Here is a 22752-nt window from a genome sequence, read left to right as displayed (position 1 = left end):
AATCCAATGAGCAATAATACATATCATACATTGCATGCTTTGGAGAGTTACAAAGGACTATATATGATAAGGGCCTAAAATGGCCCCCTAAAATGAACATCATCATTTTACTATCATTCTTTGTTTTCTTAGTACAGATATGTATGTGATGTGTTTACATAATATTCATTTTGGTTCAAGTGCCCACAATTTAGATATATGACATTGTAAAGACAACCTTTTCCCGCCATTTTTGCATTTTTAGCGTAAAACAGCTTGTTTTCAAGCAGTTTTTCCTTCCGAAAACATAGAGCGCATTCTTGAACAAATAAAATATTTTAATCAGAGATGTATCTAGCCAAGACTAATAAGTGATAAAAAAAAATTTCCTTGTTCAAGCATGCGCTCTATATTTCCCATTCGAAAATAGATAAGAAAAATGTCAATTTTTGGCTGATTTTGATTGAATTATAGAAATGCCGTCACTTCTGACGTCATTTACTGCCAGTGAGTGCAAATAAATCAAATAAATAGATGAAAAATATATTTTATATCAACTCTTCTAAAAAATTAGTTAACATTTTATTGTACCCGAAACACTTAAAAAATGGCGAATTATGGGGGCCAAATTTAACTCTTATCATATATAGTTCTTTATAGCAAAAATGAAAAAAAAAAAGGAAAAGGTATGATTGGCAGTTAACCTGGAGACCTAACTCACTCAAATATGACGTAAATGAATTTACACAGATAAATCAACAATTTTTTTTATTATTAGTATTAAATAGTTGTTGAAAATTGTAAACAATTAATATGACGGTATGCATAAAACTCTCTTATCTTTGATTGTGATATCTGTACAATGAAATAAATAATGAAATTCATCTCCTATCTCAATACAGTTACATGTATTACATATACGGTTTTCACGAGGTATATCATACTTTCTACCTCGTTCTGTAGGCAATTTAGTATTACTTGTTCTAAAAGTACAAAAAATTCTGATAATAAAAAAGGCTGATCCAATAAGTATTTTTCTATGGATAACATGGTTTTAAAAACTGTATAGTTAATACCTTTTGATGAATTATGCATTTCACAATTCCATAATTGCTTGAATTGGTCTAGGAGTATATGAAAAAAAGTTTTCTTAAGCCACTGGATATTTACATTTTGTTGGTACAAAATAAAAGATAGACCACAATCATTCATTATTTTATCAATAAATATAAACTAGGGTCTGTTCATCTTACCCATTAATTACATATTGTAATTTTGTGGAAACTTTATTACTATGTGAAAAAAAAGAAGTTTACTCCAAAAAGCAAACAGGCGGAATTTAACATTAATCATCAATGGATATCGTCCAAGTTCCCCATAAAACCATATAATTTGGTGTTGAAGAAGATGTTGAAGTAATTTGTCCAAATTTCAAAATGACATTGGGAGAATGAACGACAACTCTAGGTTTTATTTGGTAATGTCATTTTCTATTTAGAGTTATCATTCTTTCGTACAAGGTAGGTAGATCTACATTTACGAGGTCATGGGCGGATCAAGAAGGGGGACACTTTGAAAAAATCAATTTTCTTACATAATCCATCGTAACCCCCCCCCCCCCCCACCCCCGGCAAAATTATATCTCTCGGACCCCCTGCAAATTTTTTCTGGATCTGTACATAAGGTGGTACCATATTGCTTATTATTAGAGACAGATCAATGCATAAAACTATCGGGTTTTTTTATACAATAACTCTTATTATGACGTCACGCATAAAAGTATCTATGACGTCATAATGACATTTCAAGCTTTTGTATGATGACGTCATAAATATAGGACAAAACAGAGAACTCCATGATGGCGAGCAGCATCGAAGATGTTGTGCGGGATTCTGTCGAAACCCAAACAAACTGTATCGACGACGAAGTAGTGCGGCAAAAGGTCGGCGAGCTGAGAGGGGATCTCAACCAGTTGAATATCAACAACGCCTATCTCCGCTCCGGCCTTCAGACCCAGGGAGAGAAGCTCTTGACGATGGAGGACTACCAGGCCGTGCTGTCGTCAACCATGTCGGAGTTCTTAGGCACCATGTCAGAAATCCGGAAAAAGATACTTGACTACAGAAAAGAAAGCCGCCGGGTCGACCAGGAGATCGGCTCGCTGCGTGAAGAAAAGGGTTAGTTACCGTTACATTTTTGATTTTTCAACACATTCTCATTGCCAAAAAATACAATACACAGGTTTTTATCCGCTACTGTTTGCAACTGGACAGTAAATTGACGCAAATAAAAAAGGTACATCTAACAATTTTGCAAATTGTGACACGCGAAAAAAAAAACCCCGGATATACGGTATATCCATATCTTTAATACCTTCAGTAAATACTTGATACAATGGAATAAGAAATCATTCTTTGAGTAATTATGAGTTGATAAAAAACGACAGGGGTGATCACATCCAATAATGATCCCCTTAAAATATTCAAATAATGATTCCTTATTACTTATTTTAATACAATTTTCAGTAATTGAACGCGTATAATTAAATATTCAAATAGCCATTGATGAAATGGAGTATTAAATACATTACAAAATCTTAGTGTTATCACAGATAAAAGGCACAGGAAAATGTAAATTCATGTATATGTATGTGTACATATATAAACCCCGATATCCGAATCGCAGTTGTTTTCTTGCGTCCTCTGAATATATTTCATACAAGCCACTAAGCATTAAAAATTATAGTGGATTCCTGGTTATATTTTAGCTGTTCTAGCCGAGGAGGAAGAAATGGTTGTCAATCAATGTGTTACAAACGTCCAAGAGGAGAGGGGAGGGGGGTGTATAAAAGAAGCAGACCTGACGGAGGAGGAAAAGTCAGAGCTCCGACTTAACGGTAAAACAAAGGGGGTTTATCTTATTCAGATTTTATATTTGTTTTGTTAGTGATTAAAATATATATATCATGATTTTCTTCATTGTTTTAGATTACACCCGCTACGATCTGTATCGTAAACTTCAATGTCTGAAGGAATTAAAGGAAACTAGTCAGGCCTTGAAAACCTCATACACTCACGAATGGGTAAGTGCTTAAACAAATCATAAACTAGCACATACCAGCGTAACTTTACAAAGCACACTAATGACACTTTCAAGTAAAGATCTAGTAAATGAAAGACACTAGTTACCATTGTTTGTATGAATTGAGAAATGAATTCATTTTATGATACGGCTGACTCAAAATACATGTAGGGGTATCGTGGCCCAATATCCGTATTTTAGCATACATTTGGAATACACAACGAAAAAGTGCGCTTTACGCTGTCTTTTTCAGTGAAAATGTTTTACAATAAAGTTTATTTTCCATTTCATACATGATGTATGTACCCTGGTTTTTACTGGTCCTCGACAGACATATCCTTTTAAACACAGTCATTAAAGTACATGTATAGGTATTTTGAATTGTAAAAATTACTCTATATAGGTATCCGCGGTTATCTTTTAACAGAAATCATATATAACACCAAAAAAACAATTCATATTTAGAAATATTTACATTTTCCAGTGTCTTTGCCTGTGATAACACTACGTATCGATTTTGTACTATATAACCCAATAACTTCAAATGACGCCAAATTGAGGCGCCAGCGAGGTTTGCTTATTTATATTTAAATATTTAATCGTAAAATGGCTTAAAATTATATAACTATAAGTAATAAGGAATCATTCTTTGAATATTATGAGATGATAATTTCGGTCGGGGCGTGATCAAATCGAATAAAGGGCTTTATTCGATTTGATCACGCTCCGACCAAAATTATCACCTCATAATACTCAAAGAATGATTCCTTATTCCCTAAGTAAAAACGGATAAAAAAGTTTACTCAATTAAAGAATAATGAATCATTCTTTGAGATTATGAGGTGATCAAATACGGCCACTCGGTCAAGGGTGTCATCATCTAAAGTCATCAAGCACGCATAGTTATATCAGTATAAACCAATTTTCTAAACCTTTATTTCAAGGTACATGTACCATGAAATCATGTAGGGCAGCATGAACACCTTTGACAATACATACCACGCCGTACATGTATAACCTGATAAAGTCATTCCCACTGACATATTTCAGAGCAAAATAAAGGAGGACATCAGAATGTACCGGGAAGAGAGACATCAGTACGAGATGGAGATACAGAGTGTCCATAACACAGCTCTCCAAAAGATGAGGAATCTGCACCTCAACCCAACAAATGGTATCACTACCTTGATTCGGGGTTTTATATTACAGTATAAGTTACGAATTTGATGGAATACACATTTTTGTACATTTGTTGATTTTTCAGAATTATCATATATTTTCTGATATCTTTTGATTTGTTGGCAGATGAAGATAAAGAATTATTACAGATAATCAAGAATTTGGAAATGAAACGCGAATGTCGGGAAATGAAAGAAAACGTAAGTCATCAACTGGTAAAGATCTTGTTTTGTTTCTAAAAATATCTATGCACAATCTGATTATGATCTATTTCACGCATCAACAGAACCAAGACTTAGAAATTATGTCCCGAGATATCGAAAATGATATCTCACAATTATTGGACACAAAACGGGTCCTAATGAAGGAGATGGAAGGGTTGGAGCGGGAGAGTCGTTACGGGGAGTCATACGAGCCGGGGGTGAGGCTTCACCGTACTAGCCGCCACACCAACCTCGTGATCCGCGATGAGCAACTGGCCGAGGACACTGCCTCCATCGGGGAACCCGAGCACGTGGGTGGAACACACCTACACAGGTCGGACCAGATTTGCTGTCGCACTTTTTGTTTGTTTGGTATAGAAGTTATTCTTTATTGCACCCGCGGCTCTTTTTTAACGACTTTCTCCCTTTTTTCAACAGATGTGCCAAGAACTCTTGCATTGCTATTCCGAGGGAGATGTGGGACGAGGAGGAGCTGAAGGAGCTACAGCGGCTTACCACCAACATAGACAGCGAGGAATCCACCGACGGTTCAGATCTAACTGATGACGTCAGTGTTGAGAACGTCAACATCGATACTCTCGAGGACCAAGTGAAAAAGGCCACCGCTGATGAACAAACATTGGAGGAAGATCGTCTGAAAACTGATCCCAAAATGCCAAACCAGGAAGTCCGTCTGCCTAAGCAGATGGATGAAATAGCAACTGGTAAAATAACTCGCTATTTGCCCTAACATGAATTATCTTTATTGAAATGCCTGTCAAATATATTACATCTGATTAAATAATTTTATGACTTGATAGGTAATGGATTGCTTACTAAACTGCGTGCTCGAATGGGGGTACAGGCACGCTCTGGGACCGTTCTGAAACCGGAAGTCACGCCAGAAGATGCAGGTCTCCGACGATCTAGCCTTAGAGATGCAGCTGTAACATTCATGTCGCGCAGACCAAGAAGAAAGTAGAAGTTTATGTTTTAACTTATTTTCTGAGCGTTCCAGTAGATCTATAGAATTATTTTTTTATATTCCATTTATAAGTTAACGATAGTTTTACTTGGCATAATATGTAAATAAATGATGATCGTTGCAATCGATACAAAATACATCTTGGCGTTGTCTCTCTTTGAATAGAATAAAGCATATTGCATGTGTATAACATAGATCATAGACCAGATTCACAGTGGTTTCGGCAATATTTCTTGGGAGTATTCTTGTTCTAAACTGATTTGTTCCCTATCAGTACAAAAAAAAGACGGTTGGAGTCTAATAAGGACAAAAAAAAAACCCCCAAAAACGAGTAATGTCTTCAAAAATGCGTGTACTAAGAGTATGTCCAAAAGATTCCGTAAAATACACCTGAAAAATTATATCTTATTAAAAAAATTCTGGTAATGAAATAACACTATTTCCTTAAATTTTTACTTTATTTGTACAAAGCACTTGTTGCCAAACTCAGCAGTTGAACACATATATTTCTAACTGTATAATCATTATACACACAGATTGAATGCAATAACATAAATACGAGGTAATTACAATGACATACAAAACGGTATGAGACATAATATATTTGGCACTTTTGTTGCTAACCGTCACGTTGAGTGTCCACTAACAAACAAAATTCACACATTCATGAAAGATGTTGAGTGTCCTCTCACACATGAGATGTTGAGTGTCCTCTCACACATAAGATGGGTTTGTCTGTGAATCCTCAGAATGAAATAGTAGCTCGTTGTCCGAGTTGCATGAAAGTCGAGGAGGCCTTGGAGGGATTGCCTCCCTTTGATTATCGCTCCTCGGGTCATGTGTATTCACGTAGTTGATATTTTCGTACTGATTTCGATGTAAACCTTGATCGGGATTCCTTCTAAATTTGAAGGTTCTCCTTGGATGTCTCTCATCTGAAATTATTAATAATCAGTCATATTAAAATAATTAAAATCATTAATATGTTTAACATTTTGTATGTTAAGCGTGTTCCTAATATGTACATCAAGACCATCCGACCATTTTTTTTTTCCAGAAATTGAGGAGAAAAAAAACTGTGTGTTAGGTTAATTAACTTTTTCACACACAAAAAAACCGCATATTTAAATGAAAATTGGAACAAGTATTTAAAGCGAGAATTTACATTAGAGGTATTTTCAACCTTTTGGGGTATGGGATGATAATTTTTAAGGTGGCATGGGACACCTGTTGATATTAATGGGGAAAGGGGTACATAATAATCAAAATACTTCCACCGGTTTAGAATTTTAAAATTAAACAATATTTGACCAACTATATGTTTTTAAAATTTTTGGAAAGGTAAAAATTATAAAAGCCACAGCGGGATTCGAACTGGTGACTTTCAGATTCATTGTTATCGATAACAATTACTCATATCGCTACTTTGTTCGATAACAATTTTGGGAAAGAAAACGTTAATAAAATTATACTTGATTTTATTGTTTTTATTTCGATAGAAAGTACGTCACAATATGTAGGTGTCCCATATCACCTTAATTTGAAATATCAACCTAATTTTTGTTTGGGGTTGGGGTTGGGATGCGGTGGGGACGTCTTAAAAACTAATAAAAATACTGTTTTAAATGCAAATTAATAAAATGCATTCATATACTACCATGGAGAGTTTGGTTTACAACAAAAGCAATTAAAGGCATAGTTATATTACAATTTATTAAAAAAAGAACTCAATACCATGCTGTTAGGGTTGGGTGGAGCATACCATATTTTGACAAAGCAAAAGGAATAATCTATCATTTACAGGACTCGGTATATACATGTAACTGCAGTCGGCGAATACAGACACCATGAATGTTTGTAGTTTTTATGTTTACCTGATTTGGATAAATGCATAGAGAGATCCAGATCACTGCCCCCTCTACCACTGTCAGACGCAGTTACTTCCCCTGATGAATCACTCATGTTATCTTGTTGCTGCTGATTAAAACAAATATTTATTACTTTAGGCTACTTTAATTTTTCAAAAGTAAAAAGCAAGGAATTTATTTTAAAAAAAAGGCATTGATGGATATTAGTAAAATGTTAACTGTGCACTAATTACCTTATACTGAGATCTTCCCAAGCCATCTTCGAACAAAGAGTTCAAGATCTGTGAATTGTCCGGCCTACTGTAAGAACCACTACCTCTCTAAACAAAAATAAAACAAAACCCCCATTGATATTACATATTGATTAGACCAATTAACTGCATACATCATCATTTACATACATATATCTACAACTCCAGTACATGGGAAAGATGGATATCTTACCTGTCCTTGGTCCATAGGGTCACTGTAAAAGATCTGGGTGTTTTCCTCTTCAAACGTGAAGCTGACCCCTTTTTTCTTGCGGGGCGAGTCCACGATGCTGGTCACCTTGTCACTAGGGCTCTTATCCAGGCTGGGAGGAGAGCAGCCATCAAGAGGAGGCACACTATACATGGTTTTCACCAAGTTGTCTTGGCCTTTGCTTTGGAGAAGTTTTTGATCGTTTCGGCGAAGGATTATTATGACGGTTATGATCACTGCTGACAGTACTATAGTGAGGATGACTACAGCGACAGTGATTATGATGTTCTTTGTTCCTCCATCCTCTAGGACCTGAGGTGTAGGGGGAGGAAGTGTTAAGACAATGGTTAAGTCTTGGAATGAAGATTGCATATGTGAGACATTCATATCACTGACATTAATCCTAAGCTTAAAGGGAGTATTTTTGGTGATTTCGTACGTTCTCTTGAGGTAGATGCTACCGGAGGTTTCTCCTATGGAGAAGACGTCCTTCTCATTACCAGCCAAGATGGAGTAACTAAGTTGGCTGTTAGGTCCAGTTTCATCCAGATCATAAGCCCTAATCTGAGTAACAATTGTCCCAATCTTAGCTAGCTGAGATACGGAGACAGTCTGGTTAGAAAATAATGGGAAGGTGATAAAAGGCTTGTTGTCATTCTGGTCTGCAACATACACAACCACCCGACTGGTGCTGGTCAGCCTTGGGATACCTTGATCTATTGCTACTATGTCAAAGGTGTACTTATTTCTATCCTCTCTATCTAAATCTCTCCTTGTAGAAATGCTCCCTGATGGTAGAATCTCAAATGGCATTTGACTGCTGGGTAGGTTTTTGAAATTTGGATGGAAGTCAAAGAGAATCTTTTGGTTGTCATCTTCATCAAGATCTGAGGCACTGAGAGATCCAACCTTCAACTGTGGTCCCATATTTTCCATAACGAAAAACTGAAACATGGGAACAGTAAATGTAGGTTTATTGTCATTTTCATCGCTTACTGTTAACTGAATTGTAGCAGTTCCAGTTAGTGCAGGATCTCCTTTGTCAACAGCCAAAACCAGAAGAGAATAGGACGATTCATTTTCTCTGTCAAACCTGTAGTTTGCTGTTATAACACCAGTGTCTTCATTGATAGCTAATTTCTCTTTGGATTCAAGAGGAAGAATATATCTTATTTCTGAATTCTGGCCAAGGTCTCGATCCTTGGCAAGGACTTGCGTGACACCATCTCCAAATGCATTGTTTTCTCTAATGGAGGCTTGATACACGGTCTTGTAGAACAATGGGGCATTGTCATTTACATCAGCAATGGGAACCACAATGGTTGACAAAGTGGATAGTGGAGGAAGGCCTTGATCACTGCATTCAACACTCAGATTGTAATTATCAGATAATTCACGATCAAGAGCTTTACTTATGACCACAATGTAACCCCTGTTAAGAACAGTTTGAAGCTGGAAGTGATCGGAGGCGATTTGACAAGTGACAATTCCATTAGACCCAGAGTCACTGTCTTCTACTGTCACATGGGCAATCACAGTACCGACACTGGAGGACTCACTAATCGCCCCAGTACTCCCTGATAATAAAGTGATACGAACCACTGGTTTGTTATTTTCAACATCAATGATAGAAACACGAACAATGCACTGAGAGACTTTAGGGGGTTTTCCTTGGTCACTAGCATCTACGGTGATGTTGAAACTTTTCTTAGTGTTCTGAGAAAGTTTGTTTTTCAAAGTGATCTTGCCAGTAGTTTCATTAATCATGAAGTATTCATTGATTTCTGCTAAGAAACTTTGGCGCACATTAAACTTATAAGCCACTTGTCCATTTGCTCCGATGTCTTTGTCTGTTGCTGTAAGCTGAATCACTTGGAAACCAACGTCTCTGTCCTCCCTCAAGCTGACGTCATAGACATCTCTATAAAACTGTGGAGAATTATCATTCTCATCTGCCACTTCCACATTGACAGTGAGACTTCCAGTCCGAGGGTCTGATCCTCCATCCACTGCCACAATAATCAACTCATAATGATCTATATTCTCTCTGTTGATGGCCGATTTTAGTTTTAACTGTAGGGAGACCCCTTCACTAGTTTTGGTTGCACTGAAGAGAAATGGAGAATCAGCAGTAATCATGGTGTAACTTTGAATTCCGTTTTGTGATGTAGAGTCAAGATCTAGTGCTTCATCCAGCTGTATGGTGGTTCCTATGACAGCGGACTCAGACAAAGTCTTGTTGACGATGGAGGACGGAAAAGTAGGCATGTGATCATTAATGTCTGTTAGAGTCACTCGCACTGATAAAATCTCAAACCTAGAATATACAGGGGAGTGAGCAGCAACATCAAACTTAAACAGACAGTCCTGATTGAATCCACACTGCTTCTCCCGGTCAATCACAGCGTTGGTTAATAAATCGCCAGCCTCATTATCAATTCGAAATAAATCATCAGTCTTGGCTTGGTCCAAAAAACTGTATCGCAGGCTCTGAAAAACTTCTGGCGTCATATTTTTTTGCAAGCCACTTAAACTAGCTACATTTCCAACTAAAGTTGAGACAGGTTCCTCTTCTCTCAAAGTCAAATTTAAAACAATATCACAAGCCCCTGTGGTCACAGTGATTATCAAAAAGTACAGGGAACACAGCACTTCCATTGTAGAAGAAATTGTTCACCCCAAGCAGTGTGGCCCTTTTTATCCCTTGCTCCTGAGTTGCTCAGTCCATGTACGAAAATAGGAGATTCTGTCTCATCAACTATCCATCCCCCGGAGGTTACCTGAAAAATTAGAGAGTGATTAGTCATAGGTAGATAGGTTACAAACATAGATTCTGTCCTATATAATGTCTGTTACAAAAATGAAAAGGGAAAAATGTATCCATGTGTTAAAAAGTAAAATAATCATCATAAATTGCAGCAATGTGAAATACGAAGCTGAGTTAGTAATACCCATTGTTTTGTTATAATACCCCATAACATTTGATGATATGATAAGGAATATCGCTTAAACCAAGAGGGAAAATTGAAAACCTTTAGAGACTATCAAATAGGCCTACTCCTCACCCATGGTACGTTTTACTCTAACCCCTGTCCTAAGGTGGTACAAGGTATAGTTCGAGTATGGGTTACCAGAGTGTGTGACCGCGGTATAAAATATCCTAACAAGGGGAAAGCCTGCACGCAAGATATACATAGCACTGCCAGCCCTTGTCACCTGACAACATGCCCAGCTTTGAAGCTTTAAAACCTCCAAAATTTATACAACAAGCTTCCACCAAACATCTTTGATTTACTCTGTGAGGAACATTCCGACCTGATTGAGATCACACCTGAACACCCAGCGATTACCTGGATCACCTCATCTCACTACCTGGGTGTCACTTTCAATAGAAAATGTGTCAATATCATGTAATAAGAAATTTATCAAGACAGGAGGGAGGTTAATATTTGCTGGTCAAATAGACGGATCCCAGATTAAAAGAGAGTCAGTATGAACAACATCCCAGCAGTTCCTCGATTCTCATACTGTTTGATACAGGATTATAATAATGCACTTAAATTCATACATGCTCACAAAATTACTTGATTTTATGCTTCGCTGGTGCCTCAAAAACTGATGAAAGGCCTGCAATAATTATGAATTCCACCTTTTCATGTATCATAGAGACAAATTTGGATTATTACATGTTTCTGGGGTATTTTATCTGAGTGCAGATAGCAGGTTTCCACAATAACTGATAGCTCTCTGGCACCAAATTGGACTAGAAGCTTTGAAGAGCCGCATTGTTTACCTTGATGAAAGGTATTGATGTAGATAATAGACAGGCAAGCTGTGAGAGGGACAAACATCCTCTGGGGTCCTGAAACCCAAACTAAACATCCCCCTTACTGTTTCTGTTTAAGGAAATTGTCTTATAAATTAACTGAACCTGTTCTAGCCTCCCAGCAAAGAATGGGTATTACAATATCCTACAACCATCCTATCAATGATATACCAGAATCTTTGCAATCGCAAAACTCCTATCAAACAATCTTTTTTTAATTAAGGTCAATAGAGTGTCATAGAAAATATATAGTGCGTTGTTCATGGAAAGTACAGTGCATATCTAATTATTATTTTTTTTCTTACCATAAATACAAAAAACAAGTAACTGAAGAATTTATATTTATCAATATATTTTATAACTTTAAACTCTTAATTCTAATTCTATATATAAAACCCTTAAATTGTATGGTTTCTATAAAATTCAATAATAATATTACAGTATTGCTAATTGATTAAAATCAAACATCTGTATATATAAAATGATTTATCAGTTTACAAATTTTTATTTGGATTTGATTATTTTTTCACAGCTATTAATTATTGTTTGAAGATTCTATAAAAAAAATATATGAACCAGCTCACAGAAGTTATATTTCTTAATTAAAAGCAGGCACAATTAATTGATTTCAGACACATGTCTCTTACCTTAAGTTTGCTAAAACATATACCAAGTCAGTCAGAAATACTCCAAGTGTGTATGACTACAGTATAATGTCCCCCTAAAACTGTCTTGGTAAATAAAAGGAAATATTTTGGCCAAACTTACCAATTCTTACAGAAATTCCCAAACTCTTGAAGCCACTTCTTCCAGTATCACAAATACTAGAGTCAATAAGATAGTGACAGTCCTCAATCAGTAGGGAAAATAGTCCAGCACTTACTCTCCCTCTCCAAGACTCAACCCCCGTGGAACAAGTAGAAAGCTCAGATTTAAAGCCCTCCTCTTTTACAAGTCCACTTGTCAATATTTTCAAATTGGACAACAAAAGGCATCAAAAATCTGTTGTTAACAGTATAAACAAATGCCTTAATGTGTGGACCTCCTTCCCCCTGATTGTCCCAAGTGTTTTATTTACCAAGCAATTAACCACTGCATGTAAATTTCAGTTACTGTCCAGGTGAGAAATATTCCCTCGTACCTGTGGCCACAGGTTACAGGTAATCTAATTTTACACCTTATAAATAAATCACAAAATCAAACCACTATGAATTATATTAGAACAATTAACACCAGGAATTAGCACATTACACAAAAAAAATTGACACATATTGTATACATCAAAGCTTGATCATGCAGTTTTAAATTAACCTGGTAGAAAACCTTAGGGCATGTGAAATTTAATACTGTTTATCTTTGATTCAAATTAAAAACCTTATTGCCTACATTTTTTTTTAATAAAAGTGTTTACAGCCAATTTTCCTTTTAAAAAAAATTTTTCATATTTTATACAATGTATATATGTATTAATTTCTTTACTTTCAAGGTGATATGCCATATGTCATTTCTGATTCATGTACACCTGTCTTGTGTATAGTACAAAGTTTTTACACACAATACATGATGACTAATAATTCAGACTGTTGAATTATTATTTAAGATAAAAGGAAAATATAAAAACTTCAAATACTCAAAGACACTTGAAATCTGGGACGGTTTGTTCAATAAAACATGCGAGCTAGGATCCATTCCATCCAATACTTTATGTAAACTTTCACATTCTTCAAGATGCTTCTAGTCTACTGTGATATCTCCTTCACCCAACTTGAAGGACTTAAATGGACCTCCAATCAAAACAAAATACTACTGCCATATTCTTTTTAATATTGAATGAATTATTAAATTAATAGAGCTTTGTTGAGACTGTATTGGGCCTTAAGAATTGCTTTCTGGGTGATTTATTACACTAAGAGGCATACACATGTCAGACTGTTTACTGAAATAGGAGCAAGAGAGGCATGGAACTATTGAACATTTACAATAACACTGGACATTCCTATCTTATGAATTTTCTCCAATTGCTGATAACAACTAATGCAATTTATATTAAAAATGTCTTTGGAAATGTCCAAATAGCAATATCAATTTTTCATCAGAATGAATTAAAGAAGCAATAACCTAGAATGTATAATTAAATTCACTTTTGGCTTCTATTGGGGTAATTGAATTACCATTTCATTTGGGTTAATATGACATTATCCAAGACATATATACTAATATATAAAACCCTGGTATTCTATACAATATGTAACATCATATGTCAACCAAATTGGTTGTGCAACAAATACAAAAGCCATATGTAACAATGCATAGCAATCACAAAACCCTTCATTAATTATTCAAAGGATAATTAACTTAATCAGTGACAACGAAATCAATGACCAATAAGAATTATAACACACCTCTAAGGATGAGAAACCCAGTGCTTACTAAGTCCCATGCTGACTGCCATCCTCATTGATTTTCCAACTCTCTCTTCAGCAGATATTCTTGAATGACCACCTAATTATGAAGCACAGTGGTCAATGCACAGCTGATATTCTTTGGCTGGACAAACTGCTATGAATTTTTTTTTGTAATGTGGTCCACATCCACCCTCCAAACTCTCTCCCCACCAAATAACAGAGATCTTGTGATCTGCAGCCATTAGTGTAATAAATGGGTGTAACTGGTCAATATTCTGTAATGGGCCTGATGTTTGGTGTGACAATGTGTGAAATGGGGTGTAGGGCTCCCCCCTTAGTCCATCTGGGAGGCCTTGTGATGTATCAATCACAGGCTTACAGTAATGGCCATTAGTGACAAACTCTAACCCCTGGTGGTAATTTATGAACAACTAACACTAAGTATAACATAAAAGTTACCCCATAAACATTAGTACTCAGGTGGTCCACAAAGTGCTACTATCAAACTACAAAACAAATGTCCACAAGCAATTTGCAAATTGTGTGCAACAGTCATTTAATACACTGTAACTTCTTTTTATATCTACTTATTTAAACTCGTAATGTGAAGAAAATGCTATGAAATGAATACCCTAATTGAATACATTTGTAGTACATGCACACATTTCACTAGCTTTAATTAATATAATGTTCAATTTTGCACTGTATGATAACTTATTCACTTTAAAATTTGCTCTCTCTCTTTCTCTCTCTCGTTATTTTTAAAAAATATTTGTGTACAAAAAATAAATTGATCCAATTTTGCTAATTTTTCTTTAAAAATTGGAGAAAATCGATCTCAGAAAAACTAAATCTATTTTAAAAAATTGAATAATAGGTACATGTATACATTAATTCTTAAACAATCGTTTCTGTCAAAGTTTGTGTTCATGCATGTTTTCACACAAAACACTATGTACTTCCCCTTTGGCTATAGCTGCAGAGGTGAAAAGTTGCCTTAACTGTCTTTCAATTATTTAACTACTTCATTCTGATTTTCACACATTCTCTACAGTAGATAGGAATCATGTATTCCTGTGTCCACAGGTTTTTTATCTCTGGCCCCGGGCCTTTGATGCCTATACACATTACCTTTTTGATCTGGCTTTTCTGTTTGGCGTGAGTTATTTCCCCTAGATTTTCAAAAGACCACTGCCAAATGATCTAGCTCTTCATACACAGTTAACGTTTGTGTGGTAATCTAGTAATTCTTTGCAAACACAGAGTAAGAAAAGACAGGGATTACTGAATTTGTTTGAATTAGTGTGTGTAAATTAAATCAACTGCTATTAAGCCAATAGCTTAAACAAATAAGGATTAACATGTCCATTCAGTCTAACATGTTGTCTGTAACACAGCAATGTTAAAAATTTATAATCAACTTAAATCAAGTAAACAAATTTCAAAGATATATTTGTTAAATCCATATAAAAAAATAAAGTCATCAGATACATGTACTGACAGAAATTAACAATAACGATCAAACCTGCAAACACCAATTATAAATATTAAACTGAAATAAAAATCATCATAACAAAAAATAACATTTTTTTAAAATCAAATTTTTGTGAATTTGTTTTTTGCTACAGATCATTGTTATCATAATATATATTTTATAGGGCATCTAAGGTGCAATGCCAATTATTTTACAAACCTCAAAAGCCGAATCAATCCCAGAACACACATTAAATTTAAATTTTTCTCCCGAGTCAGTGAAATGAAAGACTTCAAACAAATGTGAAGCACTTGACCCTGAGCTAACAAAGTTAACTCCCCTTTTCTAATCAACTGCCGGAGGCTGAGAGTTGATCTGTATCATCCCCCAAACCCTGAGACATTCAGAATCAAATGTCCAAATATGGCTATCCCGGGGTGCCCACACAATGCTGCTTTGTGCCAGTGTTTTGATAAATCTACCTCCTATCAGCACACACAAAATACACTAACCTGAAGATTTTCTACCCAATTACAAACAGACAATTCCTGTCCAGTGGTTCTACATAGTCTGCTATCAATGGACACTAAGCCCTCTTCTAGACAGCCTGTCAGTCGGACTTAATTTTCATTAACAGTAAATCAGGCAGGCTATTTTAACAAATATCTGAAAACTTTTGGTTAAATGGAGCAATGGGAGTTACCAAGGCAGTGTCAAAAGTAGCTAAGTGCTCTCAGCTTTCTTTAAATATTTTCACATCTCATTAAATTTCCCTCTCACAAACAAGGTTTTACTCTTTAGTCTTTTGATCTTTAATGATGCTATAAGTTGCTTGTCTAAATTTTGATGTCAAAGCCCCCATAACATGTCTTTTTTTTAAAAACATCATTCATTCTTAAAAAAATAATTATATTTACATTGATTTATACACAATGTACTTTATGTATGTCAACAATAAGGTAAACAAGAAGTCATAAATTACCTTAAAATTTCACACAAAAATGAGATAGACAGCAAAATACCAGGGTTATCTTTTTTTTGGTAAACTGTCAGTAGATCTATATTCTCCGTCCCTTTCAATTGAAAGTAAATAGGCGAAAGCTGGACAAAGCAAGTTTAATTGAAAGTCTGTGATAATACATGTAATGCATTCAGTGGCATTAGACAAACTGGTAAATGGGATTCTCTTGCACTATCATAACATAAACAAGCATAAAAATAAAATTTAATTTAATGAGGAATACCTAATTTTGTTTGCTTCTAAATAGAAGAGCACTGATTTTGAATTTTCACGAATAATTTTTAGGGCTTAGATACATTTAAGTAGATGTACTAGTAATCGATGGTAAAAGTGTAAATTGCAATTGATTAATCTTCTAGATCTGAGTGACCAACAGCTGCTGATATGTGTCAAAATGACTGAAGTCCAGTCAAGCTGTGAGCATCAGTGCTCCTGTCAAATTAGTCTATGATTCAGTTTTTGAGAAAAATTTCAATGTTATCACTAAACCATCTTTAAAACCATCCATTTTTTTCTATATAGACGAAGCTTCCAGCTGCCTTATAAGGTGTTAAACTTGCTGTAGTTCTGCTTAGTATGACATTGTAATTACTCATCTAAATGGGGACCCTGTCAAATTCCCCAAAAGCATATACCTTTAAAATGGAAAGGATTTTAACACAACTAATTCATCATGTATGAGATAAAAGAGGAGAGGTGTGAGGCGGGCTTTTGGTACAAGGACTGTGTGTGTCCATGAGTCACCAATCAGGGATCCCCTCGCCGATTCCTTCAAATATCTGGCATTGTGAACTAGTCCAGATTCCCTCTGGCCCTCAACATATAGCTGTTACCACAACCTTGGTCTGAACCATAAGTGTCTCCTATCCTCTGGTCTCAAGCAGAGAAAGTAATTATTCCTTGTCACTTACAGCTAACTATGATGACTTGGTGACCGTAATCTAATATTCAACATCTTTGAACAAATTTATAAACACACAGTAGTGCTTCAACCTCAGGCAAAATAAATTCTTTTATAGAAAGATGCAATACCTAGAAGTGTAGGTTTCAAATTCACAAGTTTAAGTAAGCTAGGACACAATTTTTTAAATTTCTTTTTTTTCTTTGGACAAAGAAAAAAGAGAGCATTGATTACAAAAGTTAAAAAAAATAAAATGGATAAGGGTTAATGCTACAATTTCATCAGAATGAAACTGCATTGATCAAAAATATTTGTCATACAAGTGCTTCTTGCTAATGCTTCTTCGTCACCATATTATAGACGGATGGATGTAAATCTCGGGAACAAAAAAGTTTAATGGGGGTAAAACTAGATATTATCATCTCCAATATGTCAATACCTGTCTTTTGTGGTCTTTTAAAATATGGCCTCTTTCAATTGTGCCCCTCAATTTCAATTTCTTAAACCAACTGGGATATTGAAAACAAATCATCATAAATCTTTGGCGTTCACTGTGGGTTGGCTTTATTTGTTAGTTTGCTTTTAACTCATAATCCAGATTCCACAAACACTTGTTTAAGCCATAACAAACAACCCTTTCTTAAGTTTTGGATGGTTCAGTTATAGTTGGACAAGGTAGCCACATAAATTTGTCATCTAAGGGAGGGGATTGGTCCAGTCTTTTATAAACTGGTGCCACTGAGCCTCTGATTGCCCACAACTCCACTTCTCCTGTAACATACATTGTCAAGGAGATCAGGCTCTAGTACCGGGTATATGTATCATAAGGCAGCTGGTGCTCCTTAACACCATTGACTGCCAGGAAAACTACATATATTCAGTAAACCACTTTAATATTGCTAGCATCATAAACTTCTCAAATTATTTCTTCCATCATGAAAACATACGGTATTAATGAGAAAAGTACAATCACTTTATTAATTGCACTAAATGGAAAAATGATATACAAAATTTGTTTACAAAACAAACTTTACATTAAATAGTATTGCATTATTTTGCCCGTTTTAAAAATTTATCCCTTGCGTCAAGGTGGGCATGACTGAATTATGACTTTGTCATTCATTATAAATAAATGAAATAAGGTTTCAAAAATGTTTTGGCAAATCTTACGACCGACTGAAAATTTTTTTTTTGAAAGGATTTTTGACTGAAAATCGTTGATTTCCATTGACTGAAAATCGTTGATTTCCAATTTTGAAAATATTTTCCTCCCTGTGCACATTTTTTCCTATAATCTTTCTGAAGTTTGTTTTATTTACAATCGATGCATAATATTTGGATTGAATAAACCCAGTCAATTGGGGACAACACCAAATGTTCCCTTGTATTAAAATGCTCATGATGCATTTGCTTGATATAGAAATTTTTAAAATTTATTTTTCATGCTTCTATCTTTGAAAGGAGACCGATTCTGCTGGTGTAAAAAGGTGAAAGTCTATAACTTTCTAAAATAATTGGTTTGTATGGAAAATTATTTGATATGTCTTGACCCAAAAAATTGTAGTTTCAAGCAGCTTTAATTAATCATTTTTATCAGGAATATTTTATTTATTGTACATATATTCATACAAAACTCCAGCACAGAGGATTTTGTCTCCTTTCATACTTAAAATCAAGTCCACATTGAACTGGTACATTAGCTGATTAATGTAACAGATTAAACCTAAAAAAGGATCACAGAGTGTCAGTTTTATGAAGTGGGTGGCACTTGGATTTTTGATTGGAGTGGTGGCTGCCCCTGACAACAGGTGGTGCCTGCAAGAAGCATGGCTAATGTAACAAGCCAGTCAGGCCTGAAAGTCAGCCATTAGTCCTTTAATACAGAAATTGAAGAAATCTCATAAAGTCACTGAGGCCTGCTTTAATCACATGCAACCTGTTCAATAGCTACCTGGGATATTCATGTTGGCTTTTTGATGGCCAATTGTTACAGATTATAGATGTAAATTGTTTCATGGCTTAAGTTGCCCACTGATTCGAATAAAATTCTGTTTAACAAGAAACCACGCATGGTTGTAGATCTACAATTCTTTACTTGTCTACACAGAAATAATAATATCATAAGCAGGTTTAGTGAGGGCAACAAAAAATAATGATAAATATGAGCATGATCCTGTAATAAAGCCTACCAATTATCGTCTTTTATAGCATAGTTTTTATCAGAATTATTTTTACCAATAAAATCTGAGTTGAGCTCTTTGAAACACTATACCATAATTACAATCATAAAACATGAAGCATGTAAGGCTGTTGGTATTGATTAAACAAAACTAAACTCAAAATGGCATTAAATGAAACTGAGAGAGAACAAGTCCTAAAATGATACCTGTAATATCGTCCATAAAGTCTGCTTTCATGCAGTTTTAGCATTATGCCAAATTTCCTGTAAATGTCAATAGATATTTGGACTATCTGCTAATAACCTATCATAAAATATCAATATCTGAAAATGATTATAGAAAATAGCAAATTGGCATTTCCTCTGACTGATTAATTAAAGCAGAGTTGTTAAAGTAGCTACATATGTTCAGTTTTAAAGTATATCACTGGTTTAAGTGTTAATGGGGCTTAGTAATGACATTGATAACAATGAGTTATCCCCCCCCTGCTGGGTGACCACGATTTAATTAAATTCTGACGGTCACTGTGACAGGAGGACCTACACCTCCATAGATAATCCTTTCACTCTCTCTAATTTAATCAACTCATATTCTCGTACAGGTACTCGGGTATCCATGATAATGAGAACTATTCTAGACATCATTCATGAAAGAAAGCCTTTTGTCCAGCAAAACACTTCATGTAGTACTTTATATGTACTCGTAATTTACCAAATACATGTACTGTACAGTACCGGTACATTAAAACCTAGCTGTGTTAAAGTAGAGAGCTTGAAGAAGACCCTGTCAAATTCATTTTTGTACAATTTGAGTATTTAGATTTGTGCAATTAAAAAAAGAAATTAAAACAGAAAGAAAAACAGTTTCTACAGAAACAATTATGTTGCTGGTTTATCATCAAAGCATGCAGATTGCATGAGATATTAGATCAGTAATTGCAAAAATGATTCAACTGTCGAAGAATAGAAATAATTACTGTATTTTAAGAATCAAATGTTAAGTAGTCATACAATTTTTTTTTATATACATGTACTAAAAATTACTCGTGAAATTGAAAATAAATACAAAAATTAATGCTGCAAATGTATAAACTTGATCCCAGGTTATTTAAACATTAATTTTGTGTGAGATTATATTAGTGTATGATTTAGTGTATCATAATTTATTATCGTTTGGCATTTTACATGGTACATCTATTGTACATGCATGAATTCCATTTTTGCAGAAATTTATATTTTAGCATATAATTGGTAAAAATAAAGTTCTTAAACACCCATCAGGGTACTGGGTAGTTCAACCAGAAATAGATATACCGATAGTTTCTTAATTCCCCAACAATTAAACATTTAAACTTAAAAAAAAAAAAAAACCCAGATTCAACTATAATATACATCCATAACCATTTAACAAATTTATCAATGGGCAAAGGTAATCTTAAAAAATAATTGAAGAGAATTTAAACATCATTCATATAATCCTTTCATCAGTATTAATGAAAAAATAAAACTTACCTGGATAACCAATGATTAAAGTGTTCCTATATCTCTGAAGCTATCGACAGTGATTTAAATTCTGGGTGAAACCATGTGATTCTCGGGGTATTCAGCGCAAGGTGATCTGTAATGTAAGAGACTTCTGATTAAGACGTGTGGTATTGCTGTTGGAGGCATGCAAAATGTAAACACATTATTTTCGTTTGATACTTGGGTGTCACTTGATCAGAAAAGAGTGATTTTCTTCCTATAAAAATTGTGTTTTTCAGCTCATATTTTCAAATCATTTGTGCAATTTTGCCTTGGTTCGCTAACCAGCTGTCAAACATTATCATAAAATCAGAGGCATCTTTTCAATAACTTGTCATCGTTGGAATTTCCGAGACAGATTTCTGAGCTCCACCCATTGATTGGGCTATAGGCATCACTGCCTGCTCAATTGCAAGTTTTTATATCACACTTCACAGTGAAAATTTAAAGATCAAACAAACTGTTCAGAACATTTTTGACAATTTAATTGGACTTCAAACATCTCAAATACATATAAAGTTGACAAAGATGCTCTGAAAAACAGATCTGATTCATGCTCTCATTCCATCAATTAATCCACAGATAAATGTACAACAAACCTGTCAACATACATGATCTCTAAAGTACCTCAGTTACGTCAAAAATTCAACTTAAAGATATTTAAAAACAGTCATTTACGGCTAAACAGATGAGAAGTAAATAGAAGATTAGGAGTTGTCTTTCAGTAACAATAGCTAGAGAAAGCTTAGGACCAGGAGATCTGTTGATAGCATCAGTTTGGGTGTCCACCTCCTAACATGCCTGTCTGGGGTCACCTCTGTTACTGACCAACTCACTTTGACCACTTAGTTTCCTCAATGCCAGATACACATATAGGCCTAATTGCTGGGTAAGCATGATATATCCTTTAATGATCCCAGCAGTTTGACCACGGTGACTGTTGGTCAGTTCTGTCTGTGATATAACCCTGAATCCTTCATTAATCTGGCCTATAGATACAGGGTTAACTTCTCAAATGAAATATGATATACAAGTCTGTTAGAATAGTCCATTCAGGGTTGCTACTCGGTGTATTTCCTTTCTTAGTTCAGTTTCCATGATTACAAAGACTGTGCAATTGACAGTAATTTTCAGTATGAGACACGTACATGTATATCCGATATAATAGCTGTATGGTACATAGTATACATTGTAGCTGTTACACAGTGGACAACAATTTACCCAGTCCAGGTTTTTCTGTCATCCCATGTACCGTACATATATCAGGACTCTATTGTATGTGATGAACAGCCTTATATACATCTATTTCTATTGACTCAACTTTGACAAGTTGGAAATTCAGAATTTTTCTTTAAATAAATTAAAGAGGACTGCAGTGCATATTAAATAGAGAAATCAATAAAACACAATAATTCATTTTACTTGTAATTTTTCAAGCACTTCCTCTCTCTATTATGAATGTGGAGAATATACACTTTAACATTTATAAAAGTGGACGATGGTTGACCCAGGCTAGTGTTTACACAAGGCCACAAAACATGTGAAAGCCAGTCATCAATGTTTTGTCCGATTTTCTTTAAACTGGGATCAGAAGGGAGATCAGTCTCCCTTCCTCTGAACTTTGTTATCCCCCCTCCTCACCTGCCCAACGCGACATGGGCTAAT

The 22752-nt window shown here is 35.0% G+C and overlaps 2 protein-coding genes across 5 annotated transcripts in view; one reads left to right on the top strand and one right to left on the bottom strand.

The window, feature by feature from the left end:
- The first annotated feature begins 1830 nt into the window (after window positions 1-1830).
- On the top strand, window positions 1831-5556 carry LOC128156812 (uncharacterized). The gene is made up of 8 exons (XM_052819114.1): window positions 1831-2156; window positions 2747-2875; window positions 2967-3061; window positions 4111-4234; window positions 4366-4439; window positions 4526-4776; window positions 4881-5167; window positions 5264-5556. Exons 1-8 carry the CDS (start codon window positions 1835-1837, stop codon window positions 5422-5424), a joined length of 1443 nt encoding a protein of 480 aa, XP_052675074.1. The 5' UTR covers window positions 1831-1834; the 3' UTR covers window positions 5425-5556.
- Window positions 5557-5866: 310 nt separating this feature from the next.
- Window positions 5867-22752, bottom strand: part of LOC128192813 (protocadherin-11 X-linked-like) — a 36317-nt gene continuing 19431 nt past the window's right edge. The window contains exons 2-6 of one of the 4 annotated variants that reach the window (XM_052865797.1): window positions 21076-21181; window positions 7740-10537; window positions 7529-7615; window positions 7302-7404; window positions 5867-6362 (exon numbers count right to left, since the gene is read on the bottom strand). In XM_052865797.1, coding sequence (XP_052721757.1) covers window positions 6142-6362; window positions 7302-7404; window positions 7529-7615; window positions 7740-10415 — 3087 coding nt within the window. In that variant the 5' untranslated portion in view covers window positions 10416-10537; window positions 21076-21181 and the 3' untranslated portion in view covers window positions 5867-6141. Of the gene's footprint in view, window positions 6363-7301; window positions 7405-7528; window positions 7616-7739; window positions 10538-12351; window positions 13027-21075; window positions 22327-22752 lie in introns of those variants that run through there. The other 3 variants (XM_052865799.1, XM_052865796.1, XM_052865798.1) reach the window with 3 other exon arrangements.

Source organism: Crassostrea angulata, chromosome 7 (assembly GCF_025612915.1).
Source record: "Crassostrea angulata isolate pt1a10 chromosome 7, ASM2561291v2, whole genome shotgun sequence".
NCBI classification, from domain to species: Eukaryota; Metazoa; Mollusca; class Bivalvia; order Ostreida; family Ostreidae; genus Magallana; species Magallana angulata.
Note: the sequence above shows the minus strand (reverse complement) of the source record. Positions and strands in the feature narration are given on the sequence as shown.

What these genes read in the sequence shown, in the direction of transcription:
- LOC128156812 (XM_052819114.1), top strand. Translation starts at nt 1,835, where the DNA reads ATGATGGCGAGCAGCATCGAAGATGTTGTGCGGGATTCTGTCGAAACC. An exon ending in GTCAGAGCTCCGACTTAACG is followed by an intron (nt 2,876 to 2,966) that starts GTAAAACAAAGG and finishes TCATTGTTTTAG; the next exon opens with ATTACACCCGCTACGATCTG. An exon ending in GTCGGGAAATGAAAGAAAAC is followed by an intron (nt 4,440 to 4,525) that starts GTAAGTCATCAA and finishes ACGCATCAACAG; the next exon opens with AACCAAGACTTAGAAATTAT.